Here is a 22,847-nt window from a genome sequence, read left to right on the forward strand (position 1 = left end):
CCTTTGCGAAGAGAATTGTTCTCCCTGTTAAACTTCATTGCATCTGAGTGAAGCATTATTAATGGTTTCACTATGATTCTGAAACTGGGCCACCTGCCTCTTGGGTGTGACATATGGTGGAAACGCAATACGGGTAATGTTCTGCCACAACTATGCATGGTTGCTACTCAATCTCTTTTGTTGGAAAAGATCGCCACGTTCTCCCAACACTGGAGAGCTTCAAGAAAACATCAGTGTAGTCTTCACTCTGCTACTTCAGAAGCAAGCAGAAGCACAAACACACACACACACACATTTCCACGTGTGGATTGGGGAGGGGGTGTCTTCAGAAAGCAGCAGTACATTTAAAAAGCTGCCTATAAGGAAACACAAACAGCTTGCAAGGAACTGAAAATCAGGAGTTATCAGTCCAGGCCTATCCTATCCACCCTAGTCTACAGCTTTATCAATGCACTTTTTAGCAGCAGCCTGAGAACTCCAGGCATTTGAACAATGGTCACAGTTCCAAGTTACATGCAACCAACAATCCCTCTTGAGTTCCTTGGTTGAGCAATAAAGGACCACTGGCTTTTGCAAACGTTTATTGACTCATTTACTTCTCTTACCAGTTCTGACCTACGCTCTCGGCCCATCGCATCCTCTCCCCCCAAAGCCAGCCAGGGCAAGGCCTCCCAGTGCTCAGAAGACGAGGAGGGGGCATTTCCTGTTACAAGCCCCCCCTCCAGAATAGAATGAGGGAGGGAGCAGCCTCCACTACCAGAGAGTGGTGGAGGGGGGAGGTGGTGGTGGTGCAGGAGCCAAAACACAACACGACTAACATTGAAGGACGGGGGGGGGGGGGGGGGTTAAGGCGCCTCAAAAACATGACTTAACTGCAAGGAATGGGAGGGTGGGGCCACAGGAGTGGAGCATTTCCCAAGCCCTGGTGGAGACAAAAACAACCGGGGGGCGGGGAGGGAATCCTAAAAGGGTATAAACATTATTTCATGTTTTGAGTCACTTTAACAGTGAAGGGTGAGGAAGGGAGGAGGACCCTTCCCTGCACTAACAGTCCGTGGCAGGCAGGTGGTTGGTGCTAGCAAAGGAGCCCCTAGCGGATGGTGTAACGCACGTAGGGCACCTCTGTGTCATCCCCATTGTCGTCATTACAGCACAGCTCAAAGACGAGGGCCTTCACATGGCGACCAATCTTCTTCTTTGAGACTCTGGTGACAATCTCAGTCATCCTACGGGAGAGGACAATGGTCAGAGAAAGCGTGGGCTGAAGTTGTCCACCTTTGTTTAGCCTAAGCACAGCCAAATGATACATACGCCTGGTCATGCCGCTCTTTCAGCTTGGCTGGTTGCATAAAGAAGGAGTACAGCATAGAGACTCCCTGGGACAGCATTGTGATCTCCAGTTTGTGCTCCTTCTGCGTAAGACAAGAAGTATTTCACTTCCATTACTAAAAAACTTCTGCAACTGCTAAGCTACTTTGACAGGGAACGGCTCTGGACTCCCCAGCTCTTACCTGGAAATAGGCCAGGAACTCACGCAGGGTCATCTCCTGTCCATCAGCCTGGATGCCCTGCACCTCAAAACGGTCCCACAAAGTCCACTCAGTGTTGTAGTACTGAAGAGAGGGGGCAAAAAACATAGATTTTGGGAATTACAGACATTAAACCTGAAAAGTTTCCTTCATGTTCCTAGGATCCTGTCTCTACAGCTGAGCCTCCGCAATCAGGCCCTCCACAGGAAGATCACTTGTCTGCATGGCAGGACATACGTATGTGCACACTTCTCTTACCCCATACAAAAAAAGGGATTCTGCACCTGCAGTCAGGTATTATTTCTGAAGAGTGGGCATGGACACTCACCTGTTCCAGTCTGTTCCAGTTTTCTAATGTTCTTTTGGAAGCCGAACATTCGGCAGGGCTTCTGATTGGTTGCAGGAGCTTCCTGCAGCCAATCAGAACCTGTGCTTTGGTTTTCGAATGCTTTGGAAGTCGAACGGACTTCCAGAACAGATTCCGTTCAACTTCCAAGGTATGACTGTATATCTCTTTGTTTTAATATTTTAAATTGTTTAATGCATATTCTTGGATACAGTAATAAAAAAAATCCCAGGGCCTCCCTGCCTATGTAACACCCCCTAAACATGGTGAAGTGACAGTAATAGGAATGCCCTCCTCCAATGGATTTGCCTCGTGAAAGCAGAGAAACTAGTATATAAAAAAGAAAAAATCTGAAATGTTGAGTTGCAAGAAGTTTTAAAAATATTATTGTACTTGGAAGTGCAGCCACACAGAAGCTCTTTGGAATTTCACTTGAGTGCTGAAGGGCTTCAGCTGATGTTGGTTTTCCTTCCCCACCTCCCAAGTTCCTACAGCAGTAGTTCTCAAACTTTTTTCACTGGGCCACACTTTCAGAATATGCTCACGACACACTGAATATTTGATTGATAAAGAATATGTTGGGGGGGGGGGGGGAGAAACTCCTCCTAGCAGTGCCTGATTTATAACACAGAACACGACTACTTTGTAAAACCATCAGGCGGCACCCAGAAAGTATAAAGCAATGCAGCTACAGAAGAGCACAAATTCTTCCCAAAATATAAACATAAACGAGCCTCTTACACATGCACCGTAAGAATGTATACAAACTCAATTAGAGGTGTGAGCTTGTTTTTGTTGGGTAATCTCATTTATATTAGGTCTAATTTGAGATGGCACTGTGGGTTAAACCACAGAGCCTAGGGCTTGCCGATCAGAAGGTTGGCGGTTCGAATCCCCGCGACGGGGTGAGCTCCCGTTGCTCGGTTCCTGCTTCTGCCAACCTAGCAGTTCGAAAGCACGTCCAAGTGCAAATAGATAAATAGGTACCACTCCGGTGGGAAGGTAAACGGCATTTCCGTGCGCTGCTCTGGTTGGCCAGAAGCGGCTTAGTCATGCTGGCCACATGACCCGGAAGCTGTACGCCGGCTCCCTCAGTCAATAAAGCAAGATGAGCGCCGCAACCCCAGAGTCGGCCATGACTGGACCTAATGGTCAGGGGTCCCTTTACTAATTTGAGACAAACTAACTTTCATCTCATCAACATAAAGAAACTTTTCTCTTTTCTGATCTTTCGTATTTGTCAGTGGTGACGATCCCTGTTCACAACAGTATGTCATGAAGAACTGTAATAGCCAATACTCTTGAAGAGAGGCATGGATGCAGTTTCTGGTTGTGTGTGTAATATTTTGCTAAACTATAGTCATACCTCGGGTGACAGGCGCTCTGAGTTGCACGATTTCAGGCTGTGCACCACACCGAACCCGGAAGTACCGGAACGGTTTCTTCCTGGTTTCAGTGCTTGCGCATGCGCAGAAGTGCTAAATCGTGCTTTGCGCATGCACAGAAGTGCCAAAACACAACATGTGCAGACGCGGCACTGCAGGTTGCGAACGTTGTGGGTTGCAAATGTGCTTCCCGCACGGATCACGTTCGCAACCTGAGCGTCCACTGTACAGTGAAATGCTTGAAAATTCTTTTGCTTGTCCTTGAATCATCCCGCCACCCTCTCCTGCCAAACCCTTTGAGAACCACTGCCCTAAGGAGACATATTCCCCCTGCTTGCAGGAGAATTTAGCAATGCTTGTATTGCTAAACAGCTGGTGTCTTCTGTAAAGAAGGGGTAAAGAATGCAAGTTGAGAGGTGTGAACAAAAGAAGAGGTGCAGGGAAAAGCCACCCCACTTACCTTGTTCTTGGGGCAAGCAATGGGCTCAGAGAACCCAAAGAAAGGCAATGCCAGGTTGAGGAAGCCATTCTTGTAGGACTCCAGTTGTTTGTGGCCCTGTACCACTTTGAATAACTCCAGACACACCAAGCCTACTACAGCAGCCGTCGTCGTGGCAATAGCTGGTATGATTTTCCCTGCAATCAGCTTGCTCTGAAGAGATAAAGGATGTAGGAGAGCCCACTTAAGTGCCAAGTCCACACTACTGCCCCTTCCTTCCACTGACCAGGGTTGCACTCTTCACACCCAATAGGGAAGCCTACCTTGTGCCGATCAGCAGGAGGAATATCGTAGTTCTCTGCTCGTAGGTTGGATGCAGCCACAATGAAATCCATATGGAAATTTGTGTCATCATCCTGAAATGCAAATAAAATGACAACTGAGCCCTGTGATAGTCCCACCGTACCACTTACCTCCCTAGAACCTCTTCTGGGCGCATATGTCCCAGGGAGCTGCACACTGGAGGCTTGACTAGGCACTTGACTGAAGGCTTCCAGACTAGGCACCAGAAGCACTTCCACATGGCAACCTAGGGACCATTTCCAGCCAATCCCACCCTGCCAAGGAATCAGGAGGTAAAACTAGGGATTAGCCACCAAGAAATTCAACTGGTCCTTACCTTTTCAAAATCAACAGGAAACATCTTGAATTCTTGCAGTTGCTGGGAACTTGGGAGTGAGGATTTCAGCTCCTCCAGCCGTCTGTCATCTGGGAAAAAGAAAACAGAAGCCTTGGAAAAGGTTAACAACAACCTCAAGTCACCCTCCTCTTTCAGTAAACTCTGGTATCCACCGACTGACCCACCCACCCAGCAAAGTTCCCCTAACATAGTTATGCAGCCAAATTTCACCACTGATGCTTGAAGGATTCAGAGAAGCTTCACAACCCAAGAGAACTGAAACAGGTTGTTTCAGCAGGTTGTGCAGGCGTCTCCCTCGGCAGGAAGCAAAAATCCAATCTGGCACAATATTGAAGCAGGCAGAAAATACTTTATGTGATACCCCTCTGGTCTACAAATATGAAGTTGTTAGGAGGAAGAATGTTCAAATTATCTTTCTGTCATTCCCTACTTCTCTATCAAGGTAGAGGCCTCCCCACTGCAGCCCACTTCACTCTCAACTCTAGGAAGCCTTACCAACAGAGGCGTTGGCATTCTGCAGCTCCTGATCAGAGATGTGGATGCGAACACCAGACTTTGGAGTGAATTCTGGAACTTGCACCTGGCGCAGAAGCTCCACTATGGCTGCCCTGTCCCGGGTGCCTGTGATGCCGTATGTTTGTGCAAACAAGTTTGCTGCTGCCACCACATAATCCATGTGCAAGGGCTGAGGAGGCAAAGACAGAAAGTTAAGCCAGGAGCCTAGTTTACTTGAGAGTCCAGATTCTCTAAGTGATGCTCACAGTCTGACCAGAAGCCATGCTTCTTTCATCTGAATCAATAATATGTAAATAAGTAATAAATACAGACAGAGAAGGGATCGTGTAGAATGGTCTTAAAGACAATCTAACCCAACTTGACTACACCCACCACTACCACCTCCTTTCAGGTTTAACCCCATGGGCCCCTGAACAAGCTGCCTTATATGCCAGAGGAACTGGGATGATTTGAATAACAGTTTCATGAAACAAATTGAACAATCCCAGCAAAGACTCAAGCTACATGCATGGTTCTATTCTGTTCAGGGTGTCTCTAGCCAAATCTGACCTGGAGGAATGTCTCTCTCTGACCTTCAAATAAAGCCATCCTGAGCACAAAGCAGAAGCCATTCATCCTCTCCCACTCTGACCTGCCCTCCACCACATGTCTAACTCACGGTAGTTGAAGAGGGAGCAACTTCAGAGTGAACGTTGCTGACTGGAGTTTGCCCAGCTTTAGCAAAGCTTCTTGCTCTGCAAAGGTTTCAGCACCCAGCACTTCCTTCCCCTACACCCCATGCCCATGTGCTCCTTTCCCGTTCCAAAACTAACAACCCAGTGTCTAAAGGAGAATTGTAGCGTAAGTGTCTCTCCCTTTTGGCCATACTTCCAGTTTTCAACCTTTTTAAAAGAACTATGAATACCAAGACTAAATGCAGCTGCAATACGGTTAGTAAACTTTTTGAGCACAGTAGATATGACAGGAACCAGCTCTTGCCACCTCCTCCCCACTCCCACCTGTCTTCTAGTTAGCGGTGCCAGTTCTCCACCCCTATCTCGGTGCTTACATTGTTGACATCAAAAGTGAGTGGATGAGGGCATCGCTTCGGACCTGACCAGAAGAGGGTTCCTGAATTAGTTTTCTGAAAGAATACAGAGGGGATGTTATAAAGGGGAAAGCAGTTAAGAAAACCTACCCCTCCAACTGCTAGAAGGACCCTCACTTGCTCACCTGGTTTGGGGGGAAGTTGTGCAGCAGCTGACGAATATTGTTACTGTACTGAGTGTGCCAATGGTTGCAAGCCCACGTCACACAGTCAGACCACGACTTGGGCCGATCAGTCACCAAACTCTTGTAGACAGCTTCCAGCACCTCCAGAGGTTGGGTGCCCGGTAGCTTCTGGGTCCGCTCCATGAATTTGGAGTCTCTGGAGAAAAATCAACACTATTATTGTATTTTTCGCTCTATTGGACGCACCGGACCACAGGACGCACCTAGTTTTTAGAGGGGGAAATCAAGGAAAAAAATATTATCCCCCCCCCCCGCCCCAAAGAGCAACGGACAGGCTGCGCGCTTCCGCTTTAGCCTTGAGCAGCATCTTTAGCCTTGCACAACGGGATGGATCGTGCCCGCTGTCCACCGGGGCTGGACTAGATGACTCCTGGGGTTCCCTTCCAAGCCTGCAATTCTGTGACCTCGGAAGTTGTTGGGGGTCTCCACCACTGGAGGCTTTTAAGCAGTGGTTGGGGGGACCATCTGGCTGGCGTTCTTTAGCTGTGATTCCTACTTTGTGAGGGGGCTGGGCTAGATGACCCTCGGGTGGCCCTCCCAACTCTATACAGTCCTACACTTCTGCGGCAGGAGATCCACAGCCACTTCACACAATGCCCACTTCCAATTTTCATTGGAGAGACATGTGGCTTCACTGTCTAGGTAGGTACCCCTCTACCTGCCACTCTTCCCTCACCCCACTTAAGCCGAGGGAATTCCTGCCCAGAGAAGCTCCCAGGTGAGGCAAGGGTTAAGATCTACCTCTGGTAAATGGCTTTGTATCCTCCCTCTTTCCCTTTTCTCTTCTTCTTCTATGCTAGTTCCTTCTCTTGTGTTTTGTTTAATCTGTTTTTATTGTAAACTAAAATAAAAGCTGCAAAGTTTCCTTTTTTATAATATTCCCCCCCTCCAAACTAAAACGTTAATCTAGATAAAAACACTGATCCAGAAGAAAATAAGGGGGTGGAGAAAGGACGAAAAAACTGCAGAAACTGCAAAGCCACACCCCAACTGCCTGTTCTCCATGTTTCTTATGCCTGTGTTTCATTTAGTGCACATCATTATACTTTACTGGTCAGTGCTCAATCCACTGCATCTTCCGTTGTGCAGAGCAAGGCTTTGGCTCCAACTCTGACCACTTTCAGATCCTCAAATACAGCATTTTACTCACGTGATGTACTGGTTGACATTCTCTGCGGGCTGCTTAAAAAGGCCTTCAAATTCATCACGGGCCCACTATCAAAATAAATGATAATAAATATATGATTTCTAGATGGAAGAGAAGATTGGAGGTTTTATAGTACACAGCAGCAGCTAGCTCACTTTGCTCCCAACACTGATGCATAAAATTATAGTAACTAGACATAAGATTAGACATGGCAGTAAATGCTGCCTCAGCAGACAAAACCAGATGGGGACAGGATCCAGCTTCCCCTCTATGAGACAAGATGCAGTTGAAACGCAAGGTCCTGCAGCAAATTCATTCTGCTGAGAACCCAGGCAGCATTCTGGTTCCTAACTATTACGATACACCAACTATTGCCTTGAAAACTGACAATGCAACCGAATACAAACTGACCTGTAAGGTGTGTTCAATGGCATTGGGAAAGTTTTTGAGCGTGCAGATTGGGATGGATTTTTCTGGAGGGTCCTGGCTGGAACTGTAGGACTCCGTAAGGAAGGGGATCACCACCTGGATGTTCCCTTTGGTCCCCAGCGTCCCTGATTCCAGCAGGGGCTTGCGGTAATAGACGCAGCGACGGTCCATGTACATCCCTAGTTCAAAGGAGAGGGAAAGCGGTTACACGAGAAAGCAGAAAAATGCTGCCGACCAGAACAGCACGGGAATCAGACAGGAAATGGAATGTTTTCCAACGCTACTAGTTGGGAGAAAATTGTTTTCTAGGTGTCTGAAGAAATAATATTCTGAATTTCTCTCCCTGAAAAGGGAAGTATTATTGCAGGAATATATATCAGCTGACTATGCATATAAGATCATTTATACAAACCACTCATATTTAAGGTAAAGGTAAAGGTACCCCTGCCCGTACGGGCCAGTCTTGCCAGACTCTAGGGTTGTGCGCTCATCTCACTCTATAGGCCGGGAGCCAGCGCTGTCCGCAGACACTTCCGGGTCACGTGGCCAGCGTGACAAGCTGCATCTGGCGAGCCAGCGCAGCACACGGAACGCCGTTTACCTTCCCGCTGGTAAGCGGTCCCTATTTATCTACTTGCACCCAGAGGTGCTTTCGAACTGCTAGGTTGGCAGGCGCTGGGACCGAACGACGGGAGCGCACCCCGCCGCGGGGATTCGAACCGCCAACCACGCGATCGGCAAGTCCTAGGCACTGAGGTTTTACCCACAGCGCCACCTGCGTCCCCACTCATATTTAGAAAGTCCCATATACAGTGGTACCTCGGGTTAAGAACTTAATTCGTTCTGGAGGTCCGTTCTTACACTGAAACTGTTCTTAACCTGAAGCACCACTTTAGCTAATGGGGCCTCCTGCTGCCACTGCGCCACCGCTGCATGATTTCTGTTCTCAACCTGAGGTAATATTAACCCGAGGTACCACTGTATAATGGGATCCACCTCGGACAATGAATGGGTTTGGTTTGAAGAGGCCAGACAGTGATTGTCCTTTCCCCCTATTTAGTTATACTCCCAATACTCTCACTGCATTCTTATCCACCGCCTAGTAATGCAAGAACAATGCCAGAGAAGCCATCCTCTGTGAGGATGCCTTGCAGCTGACACCAAGGAAAATGTATCAGCTGCAAAAAGCTGTGTGCAATGCACAGGTAAGCAAGTCAACCCCTGACAGATACACACGAGCATCCACGTTGTCCAGTGCATTTGCCACTCCGTCGAGGCTCTCAAAGAAGTCATCATCATAAACACGCTCTGTGTCTGGGCCCACACGATCTTGGTGGCTTGTGATGTGGATGTTCGGGTTCATTTCCTTCACGGCTGCCGCCGCTGTATCAGATTTCATTTTCTGGGCAGACAGAAAGTCACACAATGTGGATACAGCACTACAGCTACGAGCTTCATTCCAGTGACTGTTTTTGCTCTGTATTAATGTTCAGACATAAGTATGACTCGGTTTCATTATGGGTTTATTGGTCAAACAAGGAATCTTGAAACAGACACAGAATGCAGTACCAGAACAAGCAGAGTTTCAGGAAAAAAGCTTAAGCAAGCACTAAGTCATATCTGCACAATCTTTTATAATGGTTGGGTTCATTGGGGCTTATGGAACAGGTACTGTGGAAGACCACAGACCTCTAAAGTGTCACTCACCCCACTCCCAGCAAAAGCAGCTGCAGATAAACAGAACTTACTGTAACATCCCAAGGCCGGAAGAGGAACTGCCGGTTGAGGTTGGATTTCTCAATTGTGTCCATGTCAGTCACAGCCACCTCTCCACCTGGCCCACACCCCAGACCTATCATAGCAAAGTTCTTCAGCAGCTCACAGCCAATGGCACCAGCACCAACCTAAGAGTGGGAAAGAGCAGAAATGTCAACAAGGTGCTTGGGATACTGACCAAGGCATAGGAAAACGGTACTAGCACTCACCAGAAAATACTTCTGCTGACTCAGCTTATCCTGCAGGTCACTGCCAAAGACAGCAATCTGCCCATCATATCGACAGTGTTTCTATAAAGAGAGAGGAAACAAAGACAGCTTTCATCTCTTCTTCTAGTCAATGCTTGATTTCTCTATTTCCTCAACCTTGTTGTGGTCCCCAAAAACAAACTCCAGCCAATGTTACAGCAAATTTACTCCTGTACATATCAGATGCCAGTTTGTTTGTATGTAAAATACCACCCATAAGGTCCTGCTACCCTTAGAGCTCTCACTTTTCATCAGAACAGTGCAGAAATTTAAACATGTTCCTTATCCGGGGCTTAAACCTTACAACCTCAAATGAACTTCCCTCCTACTCCTGGCATGCATCTCAAACCCCACAGTGCTTACAGGGGTACAGTTCTCCTCAGTCAGGGCATCCTTGTTTTCCTCAGGGAGGCACTCCAGTGCATCAAAGTACAACCACTGTGTAACAGGCATGAATTTGCCTGAACAAGCCTGAAAGAGAGTGAGGAAAGAGGAAGACAGTCATATCTTATGCCATGGTCATTTGGCTTTTTTACAAAGAGGCTGGTGTCCCATTTAAGGACATGGGCTGGGTTGACACTGCATGCCAAACTCATCCACCTTGGTTTCTCTATTACTGAGGCAAAGATTTTGCTGTTCTAAATAGTCAAATACAAAGCTCCTGGTTGAAGAAGAAATTGATGATGATAGGAAACGCAAAACCACAAATTATTTCTGAAGAGAACCCAGGACCTGAGCTCCTAGCCAACTTCCCCAATATCTGGGGTGAATTCCTGGAGCCTGGCATTACCTTCATGACTTCCTGTGCAGCCAGTCCTCCAACAAAGGCATTGACAGGAGCCAAGTTTCCAGTAGCTTGGAAGGCCAGTTCTTTGATGACATCCTCATTCAGCTGCTCTTGTCTTAGTGAGGGTGCCGCTTGCTCATTCAAATCCTTGACCAAAGCTAGAACCTCACTGGCATCTGCCTGAAAAGGAAGGGAGAGAAGTCAGACATAGGCTAGGAAAAGCCCCTAATGTTCAGTTAGATTGCAGGATCATTCAGGCATGCAGAGATTTGACAAAGATAATGGAATGGAACTACAATAAATACATCTAATCCCCTTGCAAAGTTTCTGGCAATACTTTTGAAACTGATATAATAGTATCTGCAGGAGACTCAAGAACTGAAGTACAGCCTTTGCCCTGTGCTGTTGCCCAGCTCTCACACATACCTATTAAACAAGGATTGTAGGTATTTAACCCCACAGAATTTCAGGGAAGAGTTAGAAGTTTCCAGTTTCTCAGAGGGAGAAAGCATTCCCCAAGGAGAGCAGTGAATCTAACAGAAGAGAGCAAGAGGAACAACAGGGAGGGACCGGCTGTTCCCAGGAAAGGCAAGGGTTCAGTTCTAGCTCAGATTCGGAGGAGGGGAGATACAAGCCAGCTCTAGCCAGGAGGGTAGGAAAAAGAGCGGGAAAGCGAAGGGAAAGGCACCTTCGCCATTTTGAGAGTGGCTGGTCATGGAGAAGCAGAGCTCAGAAGGTATCTGACAGAAGTGACTCTGAGGAATAATAGTTAAGAACCGTTTATAAGATTGTTTTGTTAATACGCAATAAAAAGTTATAAAAGACAAGAAGCGTTTGTGTGGTGATCTGAAGAGGACAACGACCAGTCCTGGCACAGAGGCACAGGCAGTTTTGAATAAGTTATAGAGCACAAAGTACCCCCCCATAACTTCTTGCCCCTCCACTTGAGTAATAAAGCCAGAATGATGCAAACAACTAAAAATGATAAAATCACACGTGTAGAATTGTATTTTTCTGGATGCACAATTCACATCGACAGGGTTCACAACTAAACATGCACACACTTAAACCCCAACAACATTAGATACAACAATGATCACATCTTCTTTCCCATATACCACTCATTTCCATTTCCACTTCCTGCCTGAACAATACCTTTTGGAAAATAAACAGCAACTGTGCAAAAACTGAAAGGGTTAGGGCCAAACTAGACACTCTGAGTCTTGCATTTGAAGTGCAAGTAGTGCCCACAGGAGCTTTTCTCCCAATGCAAGTAACAGCTTTGGGTGTACAATCAGGAGCCCAAATGAAGGAGGAAAGCAACAAACTCCTCTCCATCTGCTGCAGTCAGGATAATTATCAGCCTCAAACAGATGCTATTTTCATTTTTAATGGTGAAAAGGTGAATTTAACATGACACAACAAGTTTGGCCCTCAGCTTCAAAATGAAGCAAAATTGAGTTGCCTGATATGTCAGATTTTTTACATAAAATGCTATCTGCACTAATGTTCTCAGGAGGGAAGTTCTGCTTATTACAAAACTTGGGGTTTCTGTGGCTAGTATGAGCAGCTGCAGCTATAGAGAACTTCAAATCATGGAGATAAAGGTACCACATTACCACCAAGAAGGAACAACCTACCTGATTACGGGGCTTGGGGAAACGATCATGCTTCTTGCGAAACTCGTGCAAGGCCTGGAATCCCAAGTGCAACTGACCTGGTCGGTCAAACTTGCCAAAGTCAGTAATGATGAACTCTGGCTCCAGCAGAGAAGTGCGCAGAGATTTCTGGAAGAGAAGAGTGAGAAAGTGTGCCCTGATAAGCAGATGAATATTCTCTTTGGACATGGAGACACCTGCTTTATCCAATATAAACAGTGGAACTTCAATACTGCCACATTCACTGCAGTTGTAGGTTAAACATTCCAGAACCCTAGATAGGAACATTCACTACAATTGGGGCAGCACTATCAATCCAGTGAACTGGGAAGTGCGTAAGATCACTTCATGGCTCCATTTTTCTATGGCCAAGGGGAGAGTCGATAGCTCCAGATCATGATGCCTCCCAAGGAATGGCACATGTGGCCCAAAGGGGACCAGGCTGTTCCAGCACAAGAGCACTGCAAAAAAGCCAGAGTCTGTCAGCAACAACACTTACAAAGCTAATCTTATTTGGCATCTTGACCTGGGTGACAATACCACCACGTATATAGTCTGAAAAGTTGGAGGTGTCACCAATGCTGAATGTGTAGGGGCCTGAAAGAGAGAGAGAGAACACATGTTTTTGTCAGTCTCATATGAGAAATCAAACTAGGAATAAAACGGTATTTGGGTCAGGGCCTCCAGCAACCATGTCAAAATGTTATTATTAGTACAACTATTTATTACCTGCCCTTCACCCTAAGGTCCCAGGGCAGATTACAACATTAACACACAATATTAAACACAGTTTAAAACAGCTTACCATCACAAAAATAAAGTGGGCCCAAAATATATACACTACTGGTATCAAAAGCAAAGCGGCACGCCTTCAGCATTCTCCAAAAGCTGTACAATGAAGGTGCCAGATGCACCTCTGTGGAGAGGGAGTTCCACAGCTGAGGGGCTGCCACAGAGAAGGCCCTCTCCTGAGCTGCCACTCCTCTTGAGCCTCTGAGTGTAGAAGAACTACCGAGAGGGCCAGCTCTGCCAATATTGCAATTGGGGACACTCTATAATAAAAGTATGGAAGGGATCTTTCAATCCTTTTAATAGGATTAAATTATAATTTGGGGAAGGAGAGAAGTGTTATGTCTCCATATACCAGAGGAAACAGAAAAAAGGAGACATGAACAGGTTGTGAAATGAATTTTATTCTATGCCTATGTGTAAAGGGGTTGATACGGTTTTGAGTGAAGGGAATGGTGTGCTCTCAGGTGTAAGACAGTAGGAGGAGACTTAAATTGCATGATTGTTTTAGGGATGGAATGCTAGAGAATGGGAATGTTTGTTGATTTAGGGATTGATAGGCTGTGTCTAGGTTAGAAAAGGGTTCTTAGGAAGACAATCATGAAAGCGGACAAGAAAGAGGATGGTCAGAATTAACATTTGTCTAATTGTACATTTTTTGTTTCTGGCAGGTTTAATCTATTGTAACCCTCTTAGGGTATATGGGGACAGAGCAGGCTAAAATTCCAAATAATTAAAGCAAATGCTAGACCACCACTGAAAGGCATTAATATCTATCCAGGTAGTTTTGTCAGAAACTTAGAGAGCCTAAAACCCCAGCAACCATCCCATTCAAGTGACATCCAAGACTTGCTCTGCTTAGTCAAGGCACCAACAGGGTCTCACCAAGCACTTTGATTTCCATTGGTTCACAATTGTTGAGCTCCTTCATGCCTTCAACTTCAGTGAAGGAAACGAAGTCGCCAGTCTCAAAACCGTGCCGAGCTTCATCCAGACAGGTTACCTCTCCAGGGCACCCCTGTACAGAAATAAGGGAATCACAGAACTGTAGAGTTGGAAGGGACCCTGGGGAGCATTTAGTCCTATGCAGGAATGTCAGGTAAAGCATCCACTAAAGCTGGCCATCCAACTTCTGCATAAAAACCTCCAAGGACGTCCACTGTCGAAATCAATGCAAGACATTGCAGGAGGCATACATAGAGGCATACATGTGCCCTCTATAAGGAAGACTGCACATCTCCATTACAGGAAATAGTTGTGGCTTCCGGCCTCAGGAAGGAATTACCTTGGTAATCATGGAGACCATGGCGCTGAGCGGCTGCTCCCCATTAGTGTCTGTCACAACCATGTCATCACCAAAGTCACAGAACAACTGGCTGTAAGGAAAAGGAAACAGGGTGAGGGGCCAATAGTGCCATTTCCACTGCAACCCAACTCTCAGTGCTGTCACTGATGCAACAATACCCTAAGCAGTAAGGCTGGGCTGGACATGTTATTGGCTATAAAGACTGGAACTCTCAAAGCTGCCCATGTTAGACAGGATGGAGAGCCCAGCCAAAGGAAACGGTCAAGGGTTGCTATAGCAGAGATAAAAGAGCAGAGCTGGAATTACATCTTACCCGAAAAGGCCCTTTGTATCGGCCACGACCAGCTTGATGTCTTTGCCATGGCAGAAGTCACCTATGCGCAGCTGCTCCTCCAAGGGACAGTTAGTGAGCACAATCACCTGCAGAAGGGACAAAAGATCCAAGTGCTACTCTAGGCAACACACACTCTGCCGCTGTTTGTAACACCACAGATCTTGAGTTCTGTACCGGCTCATTCTTAGAGTGAAGTTTAGCAGAACAGGAAGGCTAAACAACAAGAGGGCTTTTCTCCACAACACTGCTTTTTCCACTCTATTCTATGGCACAGAGAATTAAGAAGCTCTGCTTTCAATAATATTACTTTTCTTAGAATCTCTCACCAGTGAATTCCTGTGGCTAGCTGGCTCTTAAAGCTATATGCACCCACAGGATTAGACTGACTGCAGCAGAAAACATGGAAACGTATACATAAAAGCAGCAGCAGTTATGCGTAGAGCTCTAAAGTAAGCAGTGCAGCCCCTGCCTCTTCACAAGGATTTGTATTAGGACTTGTGTTATCTAAGATTGCTAAACGATCCGGAGTCAAGGAAATAGTGAAGGAACCTGGCCTCCAAATGACAAACAGTTCATGATGGCCAAGTTCCAAGCAGACTAAAGAGATTCAAAACGGCTCTCCGCAAGCTACGTGAGCAAATGGAGAGGAAGATGACATTCGGTATATGTACAAATGAGATGCATGTCACATTGTTAGCCCTGATAATTAAATGGAACCTTAATGTATGGGGCAATACCATTTGGAATGTTAGATGGTGGGGACAAAGTATCACAACCACTATTGTTATACTGAATTGTCCTCTGAAATTCCAGAAGCACCTTGCTGTCCACTGCTGAAGACAAAATTCTAGACTAGATGGACCCTTGATCTGTTCAAAAGTAATTATTATATCCTGCTAATCTAACCCTCCTCTCTTCTGAAAACCAAGCCGACATTTCCCCTATGAAGAGAAAACCAGTTATCGATAAGCTGCCATCCTGCTTTACAGTACCTGGAAGTTGCCAAGGAAGTCCTCACTGAGGGGCCCAGTGTAAGAAGTAACAGGTACATAGGAGTTCAGCTCAGCTAGTCGAGGCTGGGATACTTCAGCTCGATTCTTTCCAAGGTCCTCCTCACGCAGGTAGAACTGGAGAGTGAGGGAAAGAGTATGAAATGTATGGAGCAGTATGCCTACCAGAAGGAACACACTTTAGGCCATTTAGGTAAATGCAGGAGGACTCTACCTGGGAAGAGAGGTCAGACCACTCAGCCACACCCTGATCATGGATTGTGACAGATTTCACTCCTCCCAAGATGATGTTCTTGGCAATCTCCACACCCAGTCCTCGCAGGCCAGACACCAGAATGTTGGCATTCTGCATTCGTTTCATGGCCTCATGGCCCAGTACATATCTGCTCAGAACAAAGGGTGGAGGGAAGAATCCCAAAGGGTTAATTTCAGAGCCTTGCCTTCCCAACCAAAACCCGAGGCATCTTGCCCCAAAACTGCTGCCTCTCAGCAGCAGAAAAACAGCTGAAGATCAACAGCCACAGAAGAATAGCACCACAACTCCTTTTGTAATGGTGACCCACCCCCCGCCTTTCTGGTACTTACAGCTGCCTTGAGTACAGACCCTCATCAATGTCCGTTTCATTTCCATTCTTGGCCATACCCTGGAAAAAAGAAAGGAAAGAGGGTGATCGCTAGCAGAACTTGCACCAACACAGTGTTTTCCTCTCAAGCTATTTGACTGTACCACAGAATAAGTGGAATACTGACTAGTACAAAATGCAATGACTATTGAAGCTTTTTGGAAATCAAAGCATTATTTTTTAAAAAAATACATGCATTTCCAGGCCTCCTGGTTGCTGACAAAAACTTAACATGCACAGTCTGTTTCTAAAGGGAACAGCTAAGGCTGCCCATGGTCAGGAAGCAGAGTTGCAAACCCATCCACCCTTTCAATTATTTTGTAGCATTTGACAATATTGTCCATCTAATATTTGACATTCAGCAAATGGGACCAAGCTATATATATGCCTATACATTCAATTCACATAATCTTATCCCAATAATGGAATTTCCAGCTGTATAGTTTGAGGCCTTTCCAGCTCAAATCAAGACCTGAGCCAGAATTAGGAATGAAGGCAGCTGTAAGTCATGCAGCTGGTGCCTTTATTCTCCAAATGACCTGCTGAACAAGGAGAAGGGTTCTCTTGCTGGTTGCCTGCTACTTGCACACATTATGGTAGGGCAGGAGAGCCTAATCTACACAAAAGCCTGAGGCTTAAGGCTGTAATGCTGGGCTATTGAGCATAACTGAAGGCTCCAAACAGTTGGTAGAAGCAGGATGTTTGGCTAGTTAATACTGATTTCCAATATATTCAGAGACAGTCCCAACCAGCTATTACATTTTATAGGAGTGTTGAGTTCTTGTGCTGATTTTATGATAGCTGCCTTGAACATTTCCTTGCAGATAACAAGGTTCCCAACAACTCCCACTGAGATCTACAAGGGGAGGAAGGTGGGGATGACTGCACTGTCAAGGCTGCAAGAGGTCTGTGAGCAAAATTCTGGGGCATGTCTAGTTTGCATCTAAATGATATCCCTGAGGCTGCCCTTTTGTTTTCTCTTGTGTAATTGTCACCTCAGAGGAAAAGGTAAATTACTGCTGCACCAAGAGACTACAGTAGTCAAATCTTTCTCACCCTCAGTCCTGACAGGGTGGCCCACCCTCCACCCAAAAGATGGTGCAGAACTACACTGTACAAATGCTGCAGAAGTTCCTGGTGACAAACAGACCCTTTTTCTGTTCCACCCATCATGGCAACAAACCCTTTACTAATATCAAGACTGTGGGGTCTGACCTAGTTTCTCCTTGGAACAGATACTAAAGTTTCCCCACTAAGAATCAGGATGTAAGAAATGGGCTCAACACAAAGTCTTACGTTGGCAGGCGCCTCGCGCAGATCAGTCTGTACGGATTTGCCAGAGGAGCAGTTTGAACCCGTCTTCGTCTCCGAATCAGACAAGCGACGCTTCTTGGACAACGGCGAGCTGGACATCTGAATGCAGTAAAGGGGAAAATACAACTTGTTAAGAATACAAGGCTTGGTCTATAGCCTGCAAGGCACAAAGTCCCTTGATTGTGATGGCTTCTGGCAGCAGAATTCTGGCTCTGCCCAAATATACAAGACTGTCATCTCATGTGAAGCAGGGGTGAGAGGAAGCAAAACCTTTTGACTCTTGCAATGAATGGGTCATAAAAAGTGAAGGTCCCCTCGATGTTAGTCCTAAACAGGTCTCTGCTGCCAAATGGGACACGCAGCTCCTTCATCTGAAGGACTGATACCACTGGCCTTTTAGGCTATGCAAAGGAGGCTATTCCATTGGAGGTACTCACTAGTATGTCCTAACAGTTAATATGATGTTGCAGCACTCACAGATTTCCTAAAGTGTTGGCTTAGGAAGTTCGGTGCTATCAAATGTCCTGTAAAGGTAAAGGTAAAGGTACCCCTGCCCGTACGGGCCAGTCGTGACCGACTCTGGGGTTGCGTGCTCATCTCGCTTAAGAGGCCGGGAGCCAGCGCTGTCCGAAGACACTTCCGGGTCACGTGGCCAGCGTGAAGAAGCTGCTCTGGCGAGCCAGACCAGCGCAGTGCACGGAAACGCCTGGAGGTGCACGAACTGCTAGGAGGGCAGGAGCTGGGACCGAACGACAGGAGCTCACCCCGCCGCGGGGATTCGAACCGCCGACCATATGATCGGTAAGTCCTAGGCACTGAGGTTTTACCCACAGCGCCACCCGCGTCCCTCCAAATGTCCTGTATTATCAACATAAAAAGACCCCCCCCATTGCCTGCTGTTACTGAGAAGGAAATCTTAGACCAGGCATGTCCAAAGTCCAGCCCGGGGGCCAAATCCGGCCCACTGGTCAATTTCTTCCGCCCCCCCCCCAAGCTATTATGAGAAATGAATCTGTTGCGGTCCCTGAGCACCTGCTGCTCATCTTGTTCTGCCCAGCAGCCAACGCTCCACCAAAGCCATTTCTCTTCACCAGGGAAATGGTGTTGCGGGCTTCTTATGGAGCTCTCCCCTGTGTCACTCCTTTGGTTGACCAATCTGGTCAGCCGGGGGCATGGCCTAACCCCATTTAAGCAGAGCGCAGAGGATCTTGCCGCTTTCTCTTCAGCATTGACGGAGAGCTGCAGCTCTCCAGCACCGACCCTCGCTGGACGCTCCTGGGAGCGGGTAATGTGTGCCCGTGTGAGTGGTGGAGGAAACAGCTGACGGGCAGTAAGATCACGTGGGGGGGGCGCTTGGGGCAGCATCCCGTTCTCCTACCTCCCCCCTCCCTTCCATGGCTCCCCTGTGAGTTAAAGTGAGGGCAGGGGAGAAGAACCACGTAGATTGCCTTGAACTCCCTGGAGACAGGTGGAACAAAAATGGGAAGATAGGTGGATGGATAATGCTAGCTGCTGCTGCTGGATGTTGTAGTCTCCATCACCTGGGGTACCAGGTTGACAAAGGCTGCTGTAGAGTCTCAGGAGTTGAAGCAGCCCAGGAAAGGAGATGCCACTAATAATGGACAGCTTGTTTCTTTGAACTTTGACCACAGACACTGTTCTATTCTGTCTCCTAAACACTGAAGTGTAAATGTAAGCTCAACCCAATAACCCTAACCCAATAATTTTACAGGGGAGCAATCCTTAAAAAAGCTCAACAACTTTGACCGGCCCTCACACATGTTCACTTTATCAAATCTGGCCTAGACTAACCCACTCTGTAAAGCAGCTAAATCTCAATGTGGACATCTGAACCACATGACCTCATTCTAGGCTGCTCCCTCCCAGCAGAGTTCTCCAGCTCAGTACAGGAAGAATCATAAGTCACACAGACAGGGCTGGCAAGGGAGGGGCTGGATATGAGTCAGCTGGGAAACAATCAGCCTTAGCTGGCAGAGGTTAGATCATTCGGAATTTCCAAGCAATGGGCTTGGAAGATCAAGGAAAAGCAGAATGCAATCAGGTTCTCTCTTTACAGGTCCAAAGACCTCTCCCAACAGGGAGACTTTGTAGAGACGTGGCTGACCAACAAAGAACTCTAAGTGGAAAATTGGGACTTGGTCACACCATATAACAGAGATAATGCTAATAATCTCTATGCCACTGGAGGTATGCAGGTAGATCCTAATATGTGCCTACTGAGAAATTACCGTACACCCCACTGAATTCAGCAGGACTAATTCCCTAGGAGTTTATGGTCAGCTTATACTGAAAACCTTGAGATAATTCATTAGCTTTTACAATGTGTGAATTTATCCAAGTGGACCGAGTTCAAACAAGTTTCTTCATATAACCCTAGGCAGGTCAACTTTGGTCTTGTTTTGTCTACTGTTTCTTTTGACCTAAATTCCCATTTATGCATTTCAAAAATTTACAAAGCAATCCTGCGTATTCATACTTGCTTCAGGACATAAAGAGCATCCCCAAGGTACACCTAGCTCAGAATTTTTTGCAGTGATTCCTGGCAGGCACCAAGTAGTCCACTAGAAACTGGCCGATGATCTTTCAACAGACCATCAGCTACCTTCTGTTAATAGAGAGATCCTAGGCAGGCAGAAGAGAGGTGAAGAAGAAATACCATCCAGCATCACAAACCAGTGGTAATGAAGGGAAAGACCACTACATCCCTACTTCCTCCCTGAACACCAATCTCAGTGCCCAGTGTCCTGAATCTGAGCCAGTTCTTTTGTACGGTGGCCGCTTAAATTCATCCACAAGTATTGCTTTTATTCTTGGGTCCCGAAACAGACAGCTGGGACAGTAGCCTGGGTTCCAGCACTCCAGTTGCAGCTTTGTCCTTATACTCCCACAGCATAAACAACTGCTTGCATTTCTGCAGAGCTACACCCTCTCTGCACCCCATACAGGAAGCCAACAGTGACACAGCAAGTTGGTGTCAAGTGACTACATTTCTTCAACCAGGAGAAAACCAGGATCTGAAAGACATGTCAGAAAGAAGCACAAATGCAGCCTTCCAAGAGGCAAAGCAATCTACAATTTGCTCAATCTTTGACAGAATGTGACACACAAGAAAAGAGTACCTAGATCTAAAAGGTTAGAGGACAAGGAAAGAGAAGACAGGAAATAGGATTGGGCAGGACATGAGGACTTATCTGTTGTGTCTTGGGGTACTATAGGTTAAGGCTGGGACATTTTAAGAAAGGGCTTACTAAAACAGAAAATGAAATGGGGCTGAAGCGAACTTCGTTTCTTTTTAAAAAGAGAACTGAGGTACCTTAACAGCTAGCAAAGGGAATTCTAGGCTAGGATATATAGTACATAAGCATCTCAGGACGAACAAGAACATAATTTAAACTATTTCTGCAATAAGGCAAACTACATGTTGGGTGGAATTCAATGTTGTGCTAAAGCGATTGTTCCATCAGTGCAATCATTTGGGCTTGTTAGACAGAACTTCCCCCACTCCTCCCTGGCACGCTGTTCTGGGGTGGGGGTTCTTCTTAACACCCTGAGCCAATTTCAGGGTGTTGGTGATAGAAGGGGGAAATCCCTGTTGCACAAGTGGAAGTTCTTGCACAGGCTTCCGCTTATGGGATTAATTTTTGAATCTTACCTATGAACGGTAAGCTTAAAAGCATAACCAAAATAGAAGCCATTCCATGCAAACGGAAACCCAATTCAGTTCAGTTAAATTTGGGATACACACCACGACATAAATGGTACATAAAGATGTAAACTTTAATGCCTTGTTGTGTATTTTAAATTCAATGCTTTTATTTATTTTTTTAATGGACACACCATGTGCATTCACATTAAGGATTCTGAGACCTCAAAGAGTTTCTTCTTTAAAATATTAATATATATATATACAGTGGTGCCTCGCAAGACGAAATTAATTCGTTCCGCAAGTCTCTTCGTCTTGCGGTTTTTTCGTCTTGCGATGCACGGTTTCCCATAGGAATGCATTGAAAATCAATTAATGTGTTCCTAGGGAAACCGCCTTCAGACCAGGTCCGGGGACAGTCTGTCCCCCGACCTCTTCTGAAGGCTGGGGGGGGGGGGGGGACAAGGGCTTTTCTTCCCACTGCCAGCCTTCAGAAGGCTGTTCTGAAGGCTGGCGGTGGGAAGAAAAGCCCTTCTTCCCACCTCCCGCCCCGCAAGCTCCGGGGACAGGAGGGCTTTGCTGCCGACCGCCAGCATTTTAAAAGCCCCTGCTGTCCCGGGGCGATTTTAAAATGCTGGCGGGCGGGAGCGAAGTCTCCGCTGCCCCGAGGAGATTTTAAAATGCTGGGGGTCGGCAGCGAACGCTTCGCTCCCGCCCGCCAGCATTTTAAGATCGCCCGGGGCAGCGGAGAAGTCTCCGCTGTCCCGGGAAGGCAGGCGGGGGGAGCAAAGACTTTTGCCCCCGCCTGCCTTCAGAAGAGGTCCAGGACCTCGTTCCGATGCCCGGCGGCGGGGTGAGAGGTTCCCGCCCCCCCGCCCCGCTTCGGAGCAGCGTTCCGAAGCGGGGCGGCTGGGGCAGGTGTTCCCGCCCCCCCGCCCCGCTTCGGGGCAGCGTTCCGAAGCGGGGCGGCTGGGGCAGGTGTTCCCGCCCCCCCGCCCCGCTTCGGGGCAGCGTTCCGAAGCGGGGCGGCTGGGGCAGGTGTTCCCGCCCCCCCGCCCCGCTTCGGGGCAGCGTTCCGAAGCGGGGCGGCTGGGGCAGGTGTTCCCGCCCCCCCGCCCCGCTTCGGGGCAGCGTTCTGAAGCGGGGCGGCTGGGGCAGGTGTTCCCGCCCCCCCCGCCCCGCTTCGGGGCAGCGTTCCGAAGCGGGGCGGCTGGGGCAGGTGTTCCCGCCCCCCCGCCCCGCTTCGGAGCACCGGGAGAAGCGATCTCCCCGCAGCCCCTTTCCCCGCAAACCCTTGCTTCAAAAGAGGTCCGGGGGCAGCGGGAAGCGCTTCCCGCTGTCCCCGGACCTGGGGCTGCGGGGAGAAGATCGCTTCTCCCCGCCGCCCCTTGCTTCAAAAGAGAAGACCCGCTGTCCCCTGGGCAAGCTTCGTTTTGCGAAGCAAGCCCATAGGGAAATTCGTTTTGCGAGGCAACTCGAAAACGAAAAAACCTTTGGTTTTGCGAGTTTTTCGTCTCGCGAGGCGTTCGTCTTGCGGGGTACCACTGTATATAGTAAAAGGAAGAAAGAGAAAGC

The 22,847-nt window shown here is 47.4% G+C and overlaps 1 protein-coding gene across 2 annotated transcripts in view; it reads right to left on the reverse strand.

The window, feature by feature from the left end:
* Positions 1-564: 564 nt before the first annotated feature.
* The window catches only part of UBA1 (ubiquitin like modifier activating enzyme 1), a 43,622-nt gene continuing 21,339 nt past the window's right edge, over positions 565-22,847 (reverse strand). For both annotated transcript variants that reach the window (XM_028712627.2, XM_028712628.2), the window contains exons 2-26: positions 17,591-17,707; positions 16,257-16,315; positions 15,886-16,054; positions 15,654-15,788; positions 14,641-14,747; positions 14,307-14,397; positions 13,907-14,039; positions 12,732-12,829; positions 12,215-12,361; positions 10,578-10,754; positions 10,151-10,258; positions 9,749-9,829; positions 9,512-9,667; positions 9,000-9,165; positions 7,746-7,942; positions 7,338-7,402; positions 6,128-6,323; positions 5,964-6,038; positions 4,895-5,084; positions 4,379-4,467; positions 4,023-4,115; positions 3,721-3,912; positions 1,512-1,613; positions 1,312-1,412; positions 565-1,226 (exon numbers count right to left, since the gene is read on the reverse strand). In XM_028712627.2, the coding sequence (XP_028568460.1) occupies positions 1,091-1,226; positions 1,312-1,412; positions 1,512-1,613; positions 3,721-3,912; positions 4,023-4,115; positions 4,379-4,467; positions 4,895-5,084; positions 5,964-6,038; positions 6,128-6,323; positions 7,338-7,402; positions 7,746-7,942; positions 9,000-9,165; positions 9,512-9,667; positions 9,749-9,829; positions 10,151-10,258; positions 10,578-10,754; positions 12,215-12,361; positions 12,732-12,829; positions 13,907-14,039; positions 14,307-14,397; positions 14,641-14,747; positions 15,654-15,788; positions 15,886-16,054; positions 16,257-16,315; positions 17,591-17,707 (3,180 nt within the window). In that variant the 3' untranslated portion in view covers positions 565-1,090. The remainder of the gene's footprint in view (positions 1,227-1,311; positions 1,413-1,511; positions 1,614-3,720; positions 3,913-4,022; positions 4,116-4,378; positions 4,468-4,894; positions 5,085-5,963; positions 6,039-6,127; positions 6,324-7,337; positions 7,403-7,745; positions 7,943-8,999; positions 9,166-9,511; positions 9,668-9,748; positions 9,830-10,150; positions 10,259-10,577; positions 10,755-12,214; positions 12,362-12,731; positions 12,830-13,906; positions 14,040-14,306; positions 14,398-14,640; positions 14,748-15,653; positions 15,789-15,885; positions 16,055-16,256; positions 16,316-17,590; positions 17,708-22,847) is intronic.

This window comes from Podarcis muralis, chromosome 17 (assembly GCF_964188315.1).
Source record: "Podarcis muralis chromosome 17, rPodMur119.hap1.1, whole genome shotgun sequence".
Lineage (NCBI taxonomy): Eukaryota > Metazoa > Chordata > Lepidosauria > Squamata > Lacertidae > Podarcis > Podarcis muralis.